Raw genomic sequence first — 15,589 nt, 5'->3', positions numbered from 1 at the left:
AACAATAAAGATAGTTTTTCTGAAAATGTTTCCTCAATTTGCTGAACTCTGACATCAGTATAATAAGTCCTACCCATGGGTGGATTGTGGTTATGGAATGACCGTAGTCGTGGATTCGTGCCTCGACCAGGTGAAGTTTTGTTAAGTTTTATTCAAGTTCGTAACACATAAATGGGAGCACATTTCCAGTATTAAGTACTTCCAGGAGGTGTCACCCCTCGGCAGATTGTTTAAGTGTTGCACAATTATACAAACAAAAAGTAGAAAACTGTCTATAATCATACAAAATAAAAATCGCATGACTTTTGGTCCAGATCAAAAGTTCATATATCGTTAATCCACATCTCCAGCTCTAAGCTTTCCATATCTGGTCTCAATTTTCATCTAACTCTGTTCTCAAGACCAACAGAGGACAGACACAGACCAATGGACAACAATGGTAATGTATAGATCTGCAATTTGAAAATCGTACACAAATTAGGTCTACATCAGCTAGTCATCTTAAATTTTGCAAAGTAGATTTTTAAGTGTTGATAAAACATATTAACTTACATTAATCCATTGATAAGAACTTGACAAACTGATAAACAAATATAAATTAAAATTAAATCAGACATCTGATGAGGATAGACATAGATATTTGTACCACTGTTGTCAGGTAACTTAAATATTATCACTGCTTTCTCCTATCACAATATAACCTTCCAATGGTATTAAATCAAAACATCTATTTTTTTACAAACAAGAGACTCTTAAGATCCAATGGCAATAATACCTTTAAATTAAATTAATTAATCTACAGAAAACATGCATCATGTTCTAATTTTAACTTAAAATATTAACTGAATTGATTAATGCTTATTTTGCAAATCATTTTGTACTCAAATCAAAATTATAACCTTTTCTTTTTAATTTTTTAACTCGGCACTAAGAGGACCTTTCTAATCATACCCATTATGATTAGGCCCACAATGGGGACAGCTGGGAAAACAATGGAGCTTAGCATATATGAATCAGGTCATCAAGTAAAATTTGAAAATCCAATCTATGCTTGAACCTGAGTTCCTAGAACAGCAAGCTGATTCCTTAGCCCACATCTGATATTCAGACAATGTGTATACAGTAACAATCTACTTAATTGAATAATAATAATATTAATAAACTTCAATGTTCTGTAGAGGAAATTTTGCAAACTTATGTTGAATTAGAGAAATTATTTTTTATAACGAAAATAATTTATTAATCAGAAAAAAAGTCCATTTACTATACAGATCCGTTGTAGTCCAACACATCGGCAGTATCTATGGAAAAGTGACTCTCTCGTGAATTTTCCACATCTTCTGGAATTAATTTGTTTAAGATGTTGTTAAACAACAGAAGGGATGCATGAAGACCCACTGGTAGATTTCTGCTCAGCCACACTGCTCGGTATTGCTCAATCAAAGCCAATAATCTAGAAAACAAAAATTGCAATGTTAAATTCTATGATATCTTTTCGTCTTATTTGCATAAAAATAGCAATGAACGTATACCGCAATACATATTCTGTGTTATCATTCAGAAGAATGACGCAAATTAGGATTCTTATGAGTCCATTGCCAGGGAAGTGGCTTTAATATAGCTGGATAAGCAAGCCAATGACAATCTGTTTCAAATGAAACAAGTAATGTCATTGGTTTTTGCTTATCCAGCTGTATTAAAGTTGCTTTACCAGGTGATAATAAATATTAAAAATGCCTGAAAACCTGGTAAAAAATTTAATTGTCTTCAGGATATTTAAATAAAAAATTTGAATCGTTAAATTGGTTATAATATTAATCAGGATGACATCTCCTCAATGTCTAAAAACTAACAGCTATTTCCAAACAGACCATAGAATTCATCCATTTAAAAGTGGTTATAACAAAAAGATAAGTATCTCAATATCATATCATCAACTAATTATCACATGCACTATGTATCCTACCAGAGTAATAATCAAGATAGCTAAGACAACATCGTTTGTATATGAGCAACCCAAGTTTGAGTTTAGGTCAGAAATTTTCAAAGGTGTCTGGTCTGGATATGCTGAGCTCCATACATCAACGCCTGTCTGAATCTGTGGTAGGCCTGTTATAAAAGTTCTCCTGGCATTCACAGGAAAGAAAACATTTAAAAATTGTGGGCAGATGACACGCATGGATATGTGAAATTGCAGGTTATTGTCTCAATCAGAAGACAAATTTATTTAATTTAAACATATTTCCTTTTGATATGGAGAGTCGTAACAGGGACAACAAGAGCAGAAGTAGGACTTGCATCTGGGTGTAGCGGGTCCAAGATGAGAGATGACTCAACTTGTTAAAAAAATCCAATTCCTAGAGACAGTGAGAGAGATATAATCATCTGACAATACCTCAGACTATAGGAACATCCCTACAAACACAAAATTGCTAAAAGTCCAGTGTGTAGGCTATTATTTTGGAATAATAAGTCTACATCTATGTTTCAATTGAATGACAGAAGAAAATTCCATCCAGACAAGACTAGTCTTGAACAATGTACAAAGCAACTCAGTAAAGAGAATGAGAAAGTTGCAATAACGTTGAACAAAACTGACAGACAACTTAAAAGAACAGCCACTCAACAGATGAACAAACAGATGAGGCATCGAGTTTCAAAAGATTATGTCCCCCAATATCACTTCACAATTGGTTTTAAACCTTCCCTCATACAATCTGATTAGTCCCTCACACATCTCCAAGTAAACCATCTTTCAAACTGTAAAAAAGATCAATGTCACCAATAATTCAACACCGACTTCTACCTGATATATAATATCAACCTGATCTTGGGATCCTCATTGTTTAAATCGGATTGTATGTAGTATATCTCTCAACAACAGTTGTTTCTCTTAAAGACAAAGTGTCATCTATACATTTTCTGTCAGGAATTTAAGTCTAACAGAAATAATTTTAAAAAAAGGCCCTTTTCATCATGACAATAATGATCAAGAAATGAAATCCTTTACAAAAGTACAGAAGCAAGGCCATAAAGGCAATCAAGTGCCTGAATTTCAAGTTCCAAAGCCTCATGAATAAATGAGAGCATTTACAAGCTATATAAATAGCAGGATAAAGTTTCATATGTTTAGATCACTCAGAATATGAATTATAAACATTTAAATATCCAAATTTCATATCAAAATTAACAGAATTCAATATTAATGAAATTTAATTATCAAAATTTCAAGAGAAACTAAAAATTCATCATATAACAGTAGTAATATTTTAGAAGAAACTTTTTATAATAAAATATTTTATTTAATCAGCATATATTTCTTCTAGCCATTTTAAGATAAATAATATTGATTAAGTAAACCATATAATATTTTTTAAGCATTTCTAACATCTCTAGAAACTATGTTTTGATATCAAAAATTTTCATTAAATGTCTTATTTGATAATTTTAATGGCAATTTCTCTTTATGTATTTAGTCAGAGAGATAAATTGAGTTATTTTTTCTTCAGAGAGAATTATAAATCTTTTAAGATTTTCACTTAAAGAGTAAACTTGAAAAAAATCAATGTATTTCTCATAAAAATAATCATCTTTCATGATAATACTATTAATCTGAGTAAGATTTTTCTTAGGAAATTCATTATCTGAATTATTTTAAAAAATTTAATCAAGCAGATGGCTTTTATTGAAGATTAGATAATAAAAACAATTAATTAAACAGCTTTAAAGTTAACTTTCAATAAACACCAGTCTAAGGAATTTTCACTATTTGAAGCATGATATAATAGCATCAACTAAACTCTTTCTTAGAGTGTAACAGTAATAATAAATCAGAGTTAATCTAATAATAAGTTAAATCTCCTCTCTTTAGAAGAAAAAATTAACAATATGAATTTTTTCCTAAATCAGTAATGACATAAATATTAATTTGTTATAATTTTTATATGAATAATCTGCTTATTCTAACATATATGATACTTTCCTCATTATCATTTTATAAATGATGCTAAGAAAAAAATTTCTATCATTTAAAATTAAAAAGGGATGAGATAAATGATCGCTTACTTATTAGCTAAGTCTGTTCTGGAGGTGGGAGGAAGATTAACCAATCCAACATTGATAACAGCCAAACCCATTGTTTCATTTGGATTGCGTCCGATGGAAATAAGAAGTTTACCAATTCTGAAAAGTAAAATTTAATATTTCTAAAAACTAAATAAATTAAAAGTTAATGAAAATGGGTTAAATTTTGAAGAAAATCAAAAGCACTTGACATTTAATTTTCTTCTTATTTTTCACACCAAACTATATATCCCAAAAACAGCACAAATCCCATTTTTTATCAGCCAGATCATATTTAAATCTGATCTGACCAGTAAAATAGCTAAAAGAGAAATTGTGACATAAGCTTACATGTTAAAGAGAATGATATAAATGCTTCTACATCAGACTGTGCAAAACCTAATCACTATTTATTATCAGAATTGTAATATTTCACATTTAATAAACCAGTATTTTACCATCATTAAGAAATGTAGGATGAAATGGTCATCAGTCGTTATTAATTTTTTGAGCAACCGTTTCATAAATTAATTCAATCATCAGTAATCCTAGTTTCCTGAAAAATGCTCTCAAACATAATAAGAGAAAATTTTTTCATGAAAAATAGCTAAAAATACACAATTTTGGTGCTATTTAGTTTTCAATCAAAAACAGTGCTTAGGAATTGTTGATGAAAAGATAAGGACTAAAAACATACAAAAATGTGCCCAATGGTTTACATTCTTCTAAGCTTCAAGTCTAGCTCAATGTCATATGAAACATAGCTATGAAGAATACAGTATATCTGAATGGGCACCTGATCTGAGTTGGGCTGTTCAGAAAAATGTTCTGTGCCCCATTTTTCAAAAATACACTAAATCAGAAGTAGGTGTTAACAATTTTAGTTGTGTTACTCTCTACTGTGGGCTTACTTGTATATGTTGCAAGTGCAGTCCAGTCACATTTTTGGGTGAAGTGAGTGGATCCAATAGTGTCTTCCTGACCTAATTTTATCCAATTAGAGTGTATGTTTCCCTGTATCATTTTTTTCTCTGTGAGTATATTGAGTCTTTAATGTTGGCTCCACAGTGGGTTGCAGAATATGTCAGGTGCCTATTCAGAATAGGAATAAATTTTCAAGATGGTTCAATGATGTATATCCAATTATCAAACATTTGTTGATAGAATACAAGCCTTAATGTATATTTGAAAAGAATATGTCACAAGACATTTTGTCAATTCAAACATATTAAGGTGCAGTGCTATCACACTGCCTTTGATAATGATATTGATCATTATATCAAAAAATTTTTATAATAGGTTTTATCAAAATAATTTAATAGAACAGAATTTATCAAAATAATTTAATAGAACAGAATTTATCAAAACAAAATATTCCTGGCATGATTGCATGTAAAAGTTTTGAGCATTTAGCATTTAAAATACAACTAAGATTTTTTAATGAACAACCTTTATAACATACCTGCAAGCAAAAAGCATTAATTCAGTTGCTAATTGAATTTCTGAAATAATTTCACCATTCTGATGACATTTTGCTTTTGATTTCTGTAGTTCTCTCTGACAATATTTAACATGTCGAATTACTTTCTGAAAAAAGTTCAACAAGGATTAAAATGTGTTTGACAATACAAAATTTTAAAATATAAACTATTATCAAATTTCTGTTTTTAATATGATAGTATCTAAGAAAATCTTTCAGTGCCATCAAATACTTTAAAATTATTTTGAAAAGAATTAAATAGACAATAAATCTAATGTTCATTTCTCCACATACACAGATACTGAAGATGTTTGCATTGATGTAATTCAATGAACTGATTTTGCAAAATCAGTTTACTGAATTACTTCAATACAAACATCTAAATAGCAATACAGGTAATCCAAACAAGCAGATATTGAAGAATTGTAGAGCATAAAAGTCAATTTAAAATATATTATAAATTAATTTATTTTCTGTAATTTTCAACAAATTTTATAACTATTATCTGTAATAAAATAATAATAATTTTCATCTATAGTTTTTCCTTCTTACCTGAAAGCTATCAACTGATAAATTTTCTAAATTGACATTATCTGTGTCATCTAAAAGTTGATGCAGAATAGATCCTTGAACTTCAGGCAAGTTGGACATGTCATGATCATCCTGTTTGCGACTCGCTCTCAGTAAATAGGTTTCAATTCTTCCTAGCTCCAATATCAGTTGCGCAAGAACATTTTCAGCATCCAATATTATATGAGTGTTGATCAATTCTGTTAAACGACTGTTTATGTAATCCTAAAAGACAGTAATGTATCAAAACTAGAATAATTACTTTCCTCTCTCATTGAAATCTGAAAAATGATTATTTACCCAATGCACTGAAGGATTCCATGCCAATCCCACTCCTACAACAACTCCAGGAAGACTGAAACTTAATGAAGTGTGATGTGGACTTCCTCCCCAGTCAGCTACAATCAAACCCATTAAGTTCTGATAGGAGTTTGCTTGAATGGCATGATATATGTTGTTAATAGCTGCTTCTGGACATCCTGCAAGACTAATTTTTTGTAAATTTTAACATCCTCCTCAATTAAACAAAATAGGATTTTCTAAAATGTGTAATATATTGTGGGATATGCTAAACTTTGTGTATGTTATAGCATCTGTTCATTCTAGCATACATTAAAATATATGTATTTAGGTATAATCCATTCCAAGTCCACAGCCTAGAGTAAAGTTACCATATAACAAAATCAAAAGTGTAAGTGTAAAAATAACATAAAATTAAATTTATTTAACTTTTTTAAGCTATACATGTATATGTGTTTGATGATATTACAAAGTAAATTACTTAATATAGAGACTCCCTTTGCAACTTATATACTTTTTATTTCTTCCTTGTTGTTTAAAATTGTACTGATCATTGATTTGGCCATATTATATTCAGTACTCAGATCTCCTACACTTTTTCCACTTTCTCACTTGGAAATTATTTCTTTCTTAATGTCTAAATTAATTAAGCTCTCTGTATTAAAATTAAAATTATAATTTTAAAAATGAACCTTACAAACTATAATAATGACAATGACTAATGCTGTAACCAAAATGGGAAAACCTCAACTTATCATGCACATGTTATGTCAGTTGTGTTTGCTGTAGCATCTATTCTCATTGTAACATTTTAATTTTGCATATAAAAACTGTTTATTGTAGCATTTATTCAATTCATTCATTCTAGCATACCAGACTGCCTATATATATCTTATAAAATTAAATAAAAATTCACTACGTGATTATTTTTGAACATTTTGATTTTTAAATATGTCATAAGATGTATGATTAAAAACTTATAAACAATCAAAGAAAAATAAAAAATTAATTTAATATTCAAAATTTACTTTCTTATAATGCTCTATGTTAACTTACATAATATTTTTAATAACTTTATTTTATTATTAATTAATTTTTTAATTTTTACTATTATTATTTCATCAAATTCTTCTTGAAAAAATGTCAATAAGTTTCACAATACAATAAAAATTTAAGACAATTTTCTAGCATTGCCTGAATGACTAAAGTACTAAAATCATCAGTCTACTGATCTGAGGAGCCCACACTTTAATTAATGTAAATTAAATTCTCAAAAATTTTCATGGATAGTTTCACTCAGAGGTATTGGACCTCATTTCTTATCGTATATGAAGTGTTTTATATATATATATATTAAACAACATACCTGTTCCAAGCTGATGTTCCAGTACACACACAACAGCTAATCCTATGAGAAAAAAATTATGCAAGTCTTAAAATTATAAACAAAATATATATTTTTATTTTAAATTCTACACCTATAAATCATAAAAGTCTGTGTTTATAAATAATATTGATAAATAAAAACATATCTAACATTCAATTAATGCATAAATCGTATCTTAAAATAGAATATAAGAAATTTTTATGAGAGTCAAATACAGGGTAATCTCACTGAGTGAAGCAATAAGGTAACTCTCAAATGGCAATAATATGCATAATTTTAAAATGCAAAGTGTAACACGTGACAAATTGTAACGTATTGCTTGTTTTCTTATCATCAATAAAAATGAAATTAATAAAAGTTATAGAGCAAAACTGAGATGCTGTCTTATGCACCAGGTAGTAGACTGCCCAAAAACTACATTATACCAAGGAAAGTAGGCTTCCTTGCATATTTCACATATATTTTGGAAAGAAAACTTGCAATTTTACAACTATTGAAAATGAAACTAAAACTTTGTGCTTCATTTTTGTTCCTCTTATTTTTTTATAACTGTTTAAATCATATAATCATACCAAATATGTAAATTTATACTTTATATTTTACAACAGAGTAAATTTTGCGGTTAATTTTCAACAACTTTCTCCCAATTTTTGACAATCACTCAATTAATCGACTCTTAGAAATAAAATAAAAATGATTTCTGAGATGATCAATTTAACTGTATACAATGTTCATGATTAAAGTTTTCTTTGAATTTCAATAACTATCTATACACAGACAGTTATTGAATTCAAAGAATACTTTAATCATACACGAATATAAATCAAGACTCAAATATAAAACAATAGTGGTTGTTTTGAATGTTCAAAATTGGGAGAAAACATCGACTAATATACAGGCCAATGTGATATATACATGAACTGAAATGGATCTTTTACTCCAAAGTAATAGCAACTGTAAACCATGTAACTAGCTCAATCTTGCCCGTAACAGAAAGCTTAACCCCAGAGGAACAGTAACACTAATTGTTAATAAATTAAATTCAGAGTGATTTAAATCCAATCCATTACTACCAGTTGAATGATATATTTCATAACTATCCGATTAATGAAAACAAAGGTAAATATCAGTAAATTATTCATAAGTAAACAAATAGCTTTAATTTTGTCACATAAAGTCTAATCTTTCCCTTTTTTAAAATACTAATTATTGAATAATATTCCAATATAAATTTTCTTAACATTTTTTATCTATATACATTCATCTGCCTCCTTTAAAATTAACACTGATGTTTGCACTTTTTCATGATATACCTTAAGATATATAAAAATCTTTATGCTCTATATTAATGATATGGAGTTATGGATGTCTCAGCTTCAGAGCTTCAATTATGGGATCTAAAATTGAGGTGAATAGTTTCAAAAAGTGTTTTATCTGTACATATTTTTTGACTCTACAATATTCCAAGTGTTTTTATTGGGTTTTATATTTTAAATTAACTTAAACTGTTACAAAATTAATCATAACAACAACATATAGTCAAAATGTAATTAAAAAACTAAAGAAATTTTCTAAACAGTATATAATTTTTAATATAACTTACCCCACTTGTGATATCATCTTACACGGCATTTGATAATCATGTTCGGCCTGTTAAAAAATAGAAATGCATTTAATAACTATTTTTTAAACAAAAGTTTAAATAAATCATTAACTTTTCACTCCTTTAATTTATAACTATAAAAACTTGTTTGAAATTTATCGCAACATCCATTAATTTTTAAAATGGATATCCTCGTGATTTCTTTTTTTAATATTCCTGTAACATTTACTTTGTATCAGTATTCTCTCACCAATACCAGTTTGAAACAGGATATTTAAGAGTATATTACGTAAAAGTCTTTAATTTAAATGTGCCATAAAATAAATTTTCAAATAGCAACCTGATGTCCATATTCAAGAAGGATAATATTTAATGGAATAGATTTTAGAAGTTCCATATTATTCAAAAATCCATTTGCACACATCAATAGGGTGATTCTTGAAGGAACTGATAAAATTTTCCATGGACTCTTACTGACATCTTCCTTGTACAATTCCATTATCATGTTAGCCAATATAGGACCCACGTGTAGTTTCCTGTGAAGAAACAATAATAAATAATCTTTTAAATAAATTGCACTGAAAATTAATATTTTTAAAATGAAAAAGTCAATATATAAAATCAAACCGATGTGGAAGTGAAATGCAAATGTGGTAAAAATGATGTCGACGGCTTTAACGTTTTATTTTAAATTAATTACGTTAGTCTCTGCAACTAAAAATATTATCAAATGAAAGCATAAATACCAAAGTTATATTTGAAATCACAAAGTTGATATTGGAATGGATATGTTTTTCATGACAACAAACCTTCACATGACTAAACCAGTAAGATGAATAAACCAATGCCCTTACATTTTTCTATAAAGTTTTGTGAAAAATTTGACATTTGTACTTCTTCAATTTAGTACTCTGTGAAAGTTGCAAGGATGCATCATACAAATTATTGGTCAGATTTACAAATGTATGCTGGCAAAAGTATAACACAATAATTTGAGAAAAATAAGTTTGGTTGTCAATCCTATGTATTTCAGGACTGAATTATTAGTGCAGCATGAGTATACACCTGAATACTCTAATAAAGTGACTTTAAAATCATATTATTCATGGACTTCTGTCAATGACTATTACCATCTTAAGTTAGGAGAAGAAATAATTGATAGGATCTACCCATGTTTTTTAAGCAAATAAACAAGTTTTACAGACAGATTATTTGCATAAGGAATGGCTGATATACAGAATTGATATTCAAGTTTGATGTATAGGGTAGAGAGTGACAAAACAAAGAAGATTGTACCTTACATATATTGAAAGATATAATCATCTTTGTTAAATTTGCTAGTTGATCCTCCTTAGATCATATTCAACTCACTTTTTACTAATTAATGAATATGACAACAATATTAGAAGGTAAGTCCTAAGTATCAAAGCACTATCACCATATGCTTGTTCACCTCAGTTGGTGCAGGTGTATAAGCATATAGTGATTACTAGGGATTAAATTGGGAGGAGCTTATAATATATTCCAAAACTCAAATTATGTCATAAACAGCTAAGTAAATCCAAAAACCCAACTGTTCAATACTCAGACTCAACAGAGAAGTTAATAGTAGGTATAATGTTGTTTAAAAAAAAGAACAAACTGATCGAATTAATTTGTCATTTCATTTCCCCTTCCTCTCTCCCTTCTCTTAGCCCTGTCCCTCCCTCCCATTCTCCTCTTCCTCCATCCTCCCATCCTAAACCTTTTACTTTTCTCTCACTACCTCCTCCCTTTTTTCCTTAAAGGCCACCATACGTTTGAGTCCAGCCTTATCTTTAATTATGTGTACAGTACATGTCATTTCATTCCATTCTATGAGTACATTATCAACATAATGATTAGATTTGTATATGAGGAAAAAATTGATGGTATAGGGTATCTTAAAAATTGTGTTCCAAATTCTTCATAAGTACATCTATTTTATGAAACTGATGAGTTAATTGGTCTGTCAGACATTAACCTATCAGTTTTATAATGATAAAATCTTGTTTCTTTTTATTTATTGTAGATGTGCATGCATATGGGTAGACTTCTAAGATGTTCCAATGACATTTTGACAAAACCCTCTCTAAATTAAAGATTGGATTTGTCCTCTTATTAACTAGAGGTCTAAGAGGCCAATTGTTTTTGTAGGCTGTCACTTCAAAAAATAACCTAGAGCAAGTAATATTTTTAGATGGAGCTAATTCAGCATTCAAAAAATAAATGAGTGGGACTTTACAATCTTCTTGATTTTATGTAATAATGTTATTGTCAGATCAGTTTGCAAAGTGACACAATCCATTTGTAACAGCAAGTCATTATTATAGTGTACCAATCTCACTTCACCAATAATTCAATCATGTAATACATACAGATGACGACTAGATAACTAATAGTTCTTGTACTAGAACATAAAAACACTTAATAGAAAATGGATATAGAGTTTGCCAAGTATATATTGGGAAAATTTTTCTCATTAAAACATGTATCCAATCCAAAAAGAAGTTTTTATATGGAAAACCTTATTAATTACTAAACTTAACCCCCCCTTAACCAGCCCAAACTTAATCTGCCAGATCATTGGATAACCATATACAATTTCTTATCATAATCTTATGCCTTACTGACAGCTGTAATAAGATACTATTGGTTAAAAATTACATCTAAAAAGCTCAATATCTACATAAACATATATTACTTTATTTTGTCTTTCTTTTATAATTCTTTCCTAATACTATGTAAATTATGCAGTGATTATAATCATGCTTAATTTAACAACACTGTCCTTAATAAATTTAAATTACTTACTCTAGATTATCAAAACATGCCAGAAAATTTTGAATGCATAATGAAATATCTGGTAATTCATTAATGGTTACATTGTCATCGAGATCAATTGCAGGAATAAGTCTCATAAAATTCTCTCTGCAGATGCTTCCCAATTCTAAAAGTTGACTGAAATTAATAAAATTATTCTTTATTACTTAACATACAATTTTCAATTTAAAAAATAATATTTAATTATAAAATATATCATAAATCAATACATATTATATATAGACTATCATTCTATTAATGTCTAAATTAAGCTACTGTTAATCTTTACTGATAATGTGTTAGTCTTTAGCCTGTTTAACAGCTTTTAGTTTCTACAACTCATCACCCCTTCTATAAAATGAGTTACTTCACATTGCATAAAACATATTGTAAATTTATGCAAGTACAATGGTAAAAAACAGATAACAAGCAATTGTTACTTGTTTTTACTCATTTGTCACCCAATTGTCAACAACAACATAAATGAAGATGTGTATACAAAATTTATTTTATGTTGCCATCTGTAGAAAGTTATTTTCTGAGAGTAATTTCATCTCCCAACATGGTCTAGAAGCTCCACACACTGTAAAAATAGCAACTGAGTGGTTCCAAAAAAATAACACAGAGGTATAGAGAGAGACTGACTAATTTCCAACTTTAACACTATTGAGAATTTTTGGATTATGTAAAGAAAACAATTACATGAAAAACCATTAAATCTTACTAATCTAAAGCAAAAGCTTAAAAACATTTGGTCCCAAATAAGTCCAGACCAATGTGCAAAACTCGTGGTTCACTCCCTCGTAAACTTGAAGCAGTTATAAAAGCCAAAAAAGAGTCAACTGTTTATTATAATGTTACGAAAGCGGTGTATTCTATTCCTTCATTACAGAGCGAAAAACATTCTAATTTTTGTCACATACATAATATTATATATAAAATAAATATTCTTCCTCTTTGGCCTTAATCCCGCTTAATGACAAGGTCAGCACCCCTGGATTTTATTCTAAATCACCACTTGGCCCATTTATGGGCCTGGTCTAGATGTAGGTCCACAACCTGCAGGTCATAGTGCAGCATGTCCAGCCAATGATGCCTCGGGCATGACCCAGGTATCTCCAAATGTAGGCTCGTGTAAATAATGGAATCGGCGAAAGTGCAGAGTGTGTGACCATAGAGTCACAGGCGGCACTCACATGCTTTCTCGCTGATCTCAACGTCACAACAGGCTCTGATGTCAATGCTGGGTACTTGGCTGAGTCTGGTAATACCACTCATCCAATGCAGCATCCTGGTCTCCATAGTAGCAAGTTGGCAGTCGACGACATTTGTAGTTGACGTGCAGCACCTGGTACCATACAGCACAACAGACCACATGACGATTCAATAGATCTTTGTCTTGAGTCAGTCCCTGATGAATTGGTCACACAGCACACCTGTTATTGAGTGCCACTTCAGCCAGCGATGGCTTCATGGCACAAGTCATTGTCAGCAGAGATCACAGAACTGAGATATTTACAGTGCTCATGAATTTTTGCTCACCCAGCTCGAGGAAGGCCGACGCCATCGACAATGATTGCACCTGGTTCAGTTCGGTCTGTCATCAAGTACTCCATCTTTCTCAGGTTCAGCTGGAGGCCATGCTGTGCAAGGCAATCACACCACATCTGGATGAGTTGCTGTAGGTCGACCCCATCAGTGGAGGAAAGGAGCACATCATCAGCATACAGTAGCATGTATGGTGCATGCCACTGGATGTCACATGTAATGGCATCCACAACAACAAAGAGAAATGGAGAGAGGAAGGAGCCCGGTGATTGCCAATGGAGATGCAAAACAGTTGAGGTTCCAGCGACACTATAAACACAACTTGTTGGATTAATAGAGCAATTGCACTCAACTGACAAGTTCCTCAAGAATGTGATGTTAGTGGAGAGTGGACCAGATAAGCTAATGTGGCACGTGGTCAAATGCCTTCTCAAGATTGAGAAAGGCAATGTCAAGCAGAATCCTCCTCTCACAATGCCTCTCAAAGAGGAGTCGAGCAGCAAGACAGCGTCCATCATGCCACAAAGCCAGCCTGGCTTACAGTGAGCTCAACAAGGTTACGAATCCAGAGTCTAAGACATGCTCGAACAACTTCATAGTGTGCAAAAGAAGTCAAATAGGGCAATAGTTTGAGCACTGAGCCAGCCTGGCTGAGTGCTCAAACTACCTTTCCTTTTCCAGACAGGTACGATGATACTCTGTTGCCAGTCGGTGAGCATCCTCTTCTCCTCAATGATCAGGTTGAAGAAAGCAGCAAGCTGGAGGATGAAAGGCTTCCAACCTTTCACCCTCCAGAGATCTGTAGCTGTCATCAGTCCATCACAGATTGTCTGTCAACAAACTGTGATGGATTGATTTGATTGACTGATGACTGATTTTCTCAATATACTGCATTTGCCAGTTATGGCTTTTGGCAAGACAGCAGAGACTCTCACCATCTTGCATGTCAAGCTGCTCGTAGATTGTCTTGTAGTGCACTGCTCAGGCTGCAGCAACAGCTTTCTTAGCATCATGGCTAGCATCTCAGTATACCTGTCAGTTCTGTGGAGTCTTGTCGAGGAAGGCATGGTAGAACTTCTTCTTCGCACAGACTTTAGATTTCACATCATCTGTCCAAAGCCAATTGTCATGCTTCACAAAGCAGTGGCCTGGGATGGTATGACCGAGAATCAACCAAGCAGCCCCATGAATAGACCACCTTGCCCTCTGCCACATCTCCTTGACAGTCGTCACAGCTGGAAGATGGATATATGTGATGTCTCTGCCTCACTGTCATGTAGTCTCCACCACTTGATGTGCAGTGGGCCAGTTCAATCTGTGTCAGGCAGTTTTGGTGGATCAACGTGAAGTGTTGCAATGATGGGTTGGTGTTGCATCACCACTGTCTCATATGGCATGGCCTTCACGTCGACAATGGTGTGCATGTCATGTCATCAATCTAAGACACAATCAATCTGAGACCTTGTGTCTCCACTGTAGAAAATGGGCCATTGCAACAATCATTTCTTGAACCTGGAGTTGGTGAGGACAAGATCGTGAAAGTCAGCAAAGTCAAGCACATGCTCACCATTGTCACTGCATTGGCCAAAGCCTTTGCCACTATGACAATGGCTTCCGTCAACAGTCTCACCAACATGGCCATTGAAGTTGCCACCAACAAGGATGTAATCTGGAAATGGCACGTCTTGCATCAGGACGTTGAGCAACTGAATCCTTCTTGGTCTCCAGTTGTCCAGTTTGCAGGGCATAGGCAGTAAAGACATGGAGAGTCCAGAGCAGTGTCACGAAGACGATCTTC

The 15,589-nt window shown here is 31.6% G+C and overlaps 1 protein-coding gene across 1 annotated transcript; it reads right to left on the bottom strand.

Annotated features, from left to right (window-relative positions):
- Positions 1 to 1,213: 1,213 nt before the first annotated feature.
- On the bottom strand, positions 1,214 to 12,384 carry LOC111638724. Its single transcript, XM_023384478.1, has 9 exons — positions 12,235 to 12,384; positions 9,743 to 9,938; positions 9,403 to 9,449; positions 7,779 to 7,820; positions 6,413 to 6,599; positions 6,095 to 6,337; positions 5,525 to 5,649; positions 4,066 to 4,182; positions 1,214 to 1,453 (listed from the first exon to the last, which is right to left on the bottom strand). Exons 1-9 carry the CDS (start codon positions 12,339 to 12,341, stop codon positions 1,264 to 1,266), a joined length of 1,254 nt encoding a protein of 417 aa, XP_023240246.1. The 5' UTR covers positions 12,342 to 12,384; the 3' UTR covers positions 1,214 to 1,263.
- Between the last annotated feature and the right edge of the window lie 3,205 nt (positions 12,385 to 15,589).

Source organism: Centruroides sculpturatus, unplaced genomic scaffold (assembly GCF_000671375.1).
Source record: "Centruroides sculpturatus isolate CEXI.00-Female unplaced genomic scaffold, Cexi_2.0 scaffold1159, whole genome shotgun sequence".
In the NCBI taxonomy this organism is placed as follows: domain Eukaryota; kingdom Metazoa; phylum Arthropoda; class Arachnida; order Scorpiones; family Buthidae; genus Centruroides; species Centruroides sculpturatus.
The sequence above is the reverse complement of the archived record's forward strand: the minus strand, read 5'-3'. Positions and strand labels throughout refer to the sequence as shown.

Coding starts and splice junctions, on each gene's coding strand:
- LOC111638724 (XM_023384478.1), bottom strand. CDS start 12,341: ATGAGACTTATTCCTGCAATTGATCTCGATGACAATGTAACCATTAAT. Junction 9,939..12,234: donor GCATGTTTTGATAATCTAGA/GTAAGTAATTTA, acceptor GTTTCTTCACAG/GAAACTACACGTGGGTCCTA. Junction 6,600..7,778: donor GGAACATCAGCTTGGAACAG/GTATGTTGTTTA, acceptor ACAAAAAATTAG/TCTTGCAGGATGTCCAGAAG.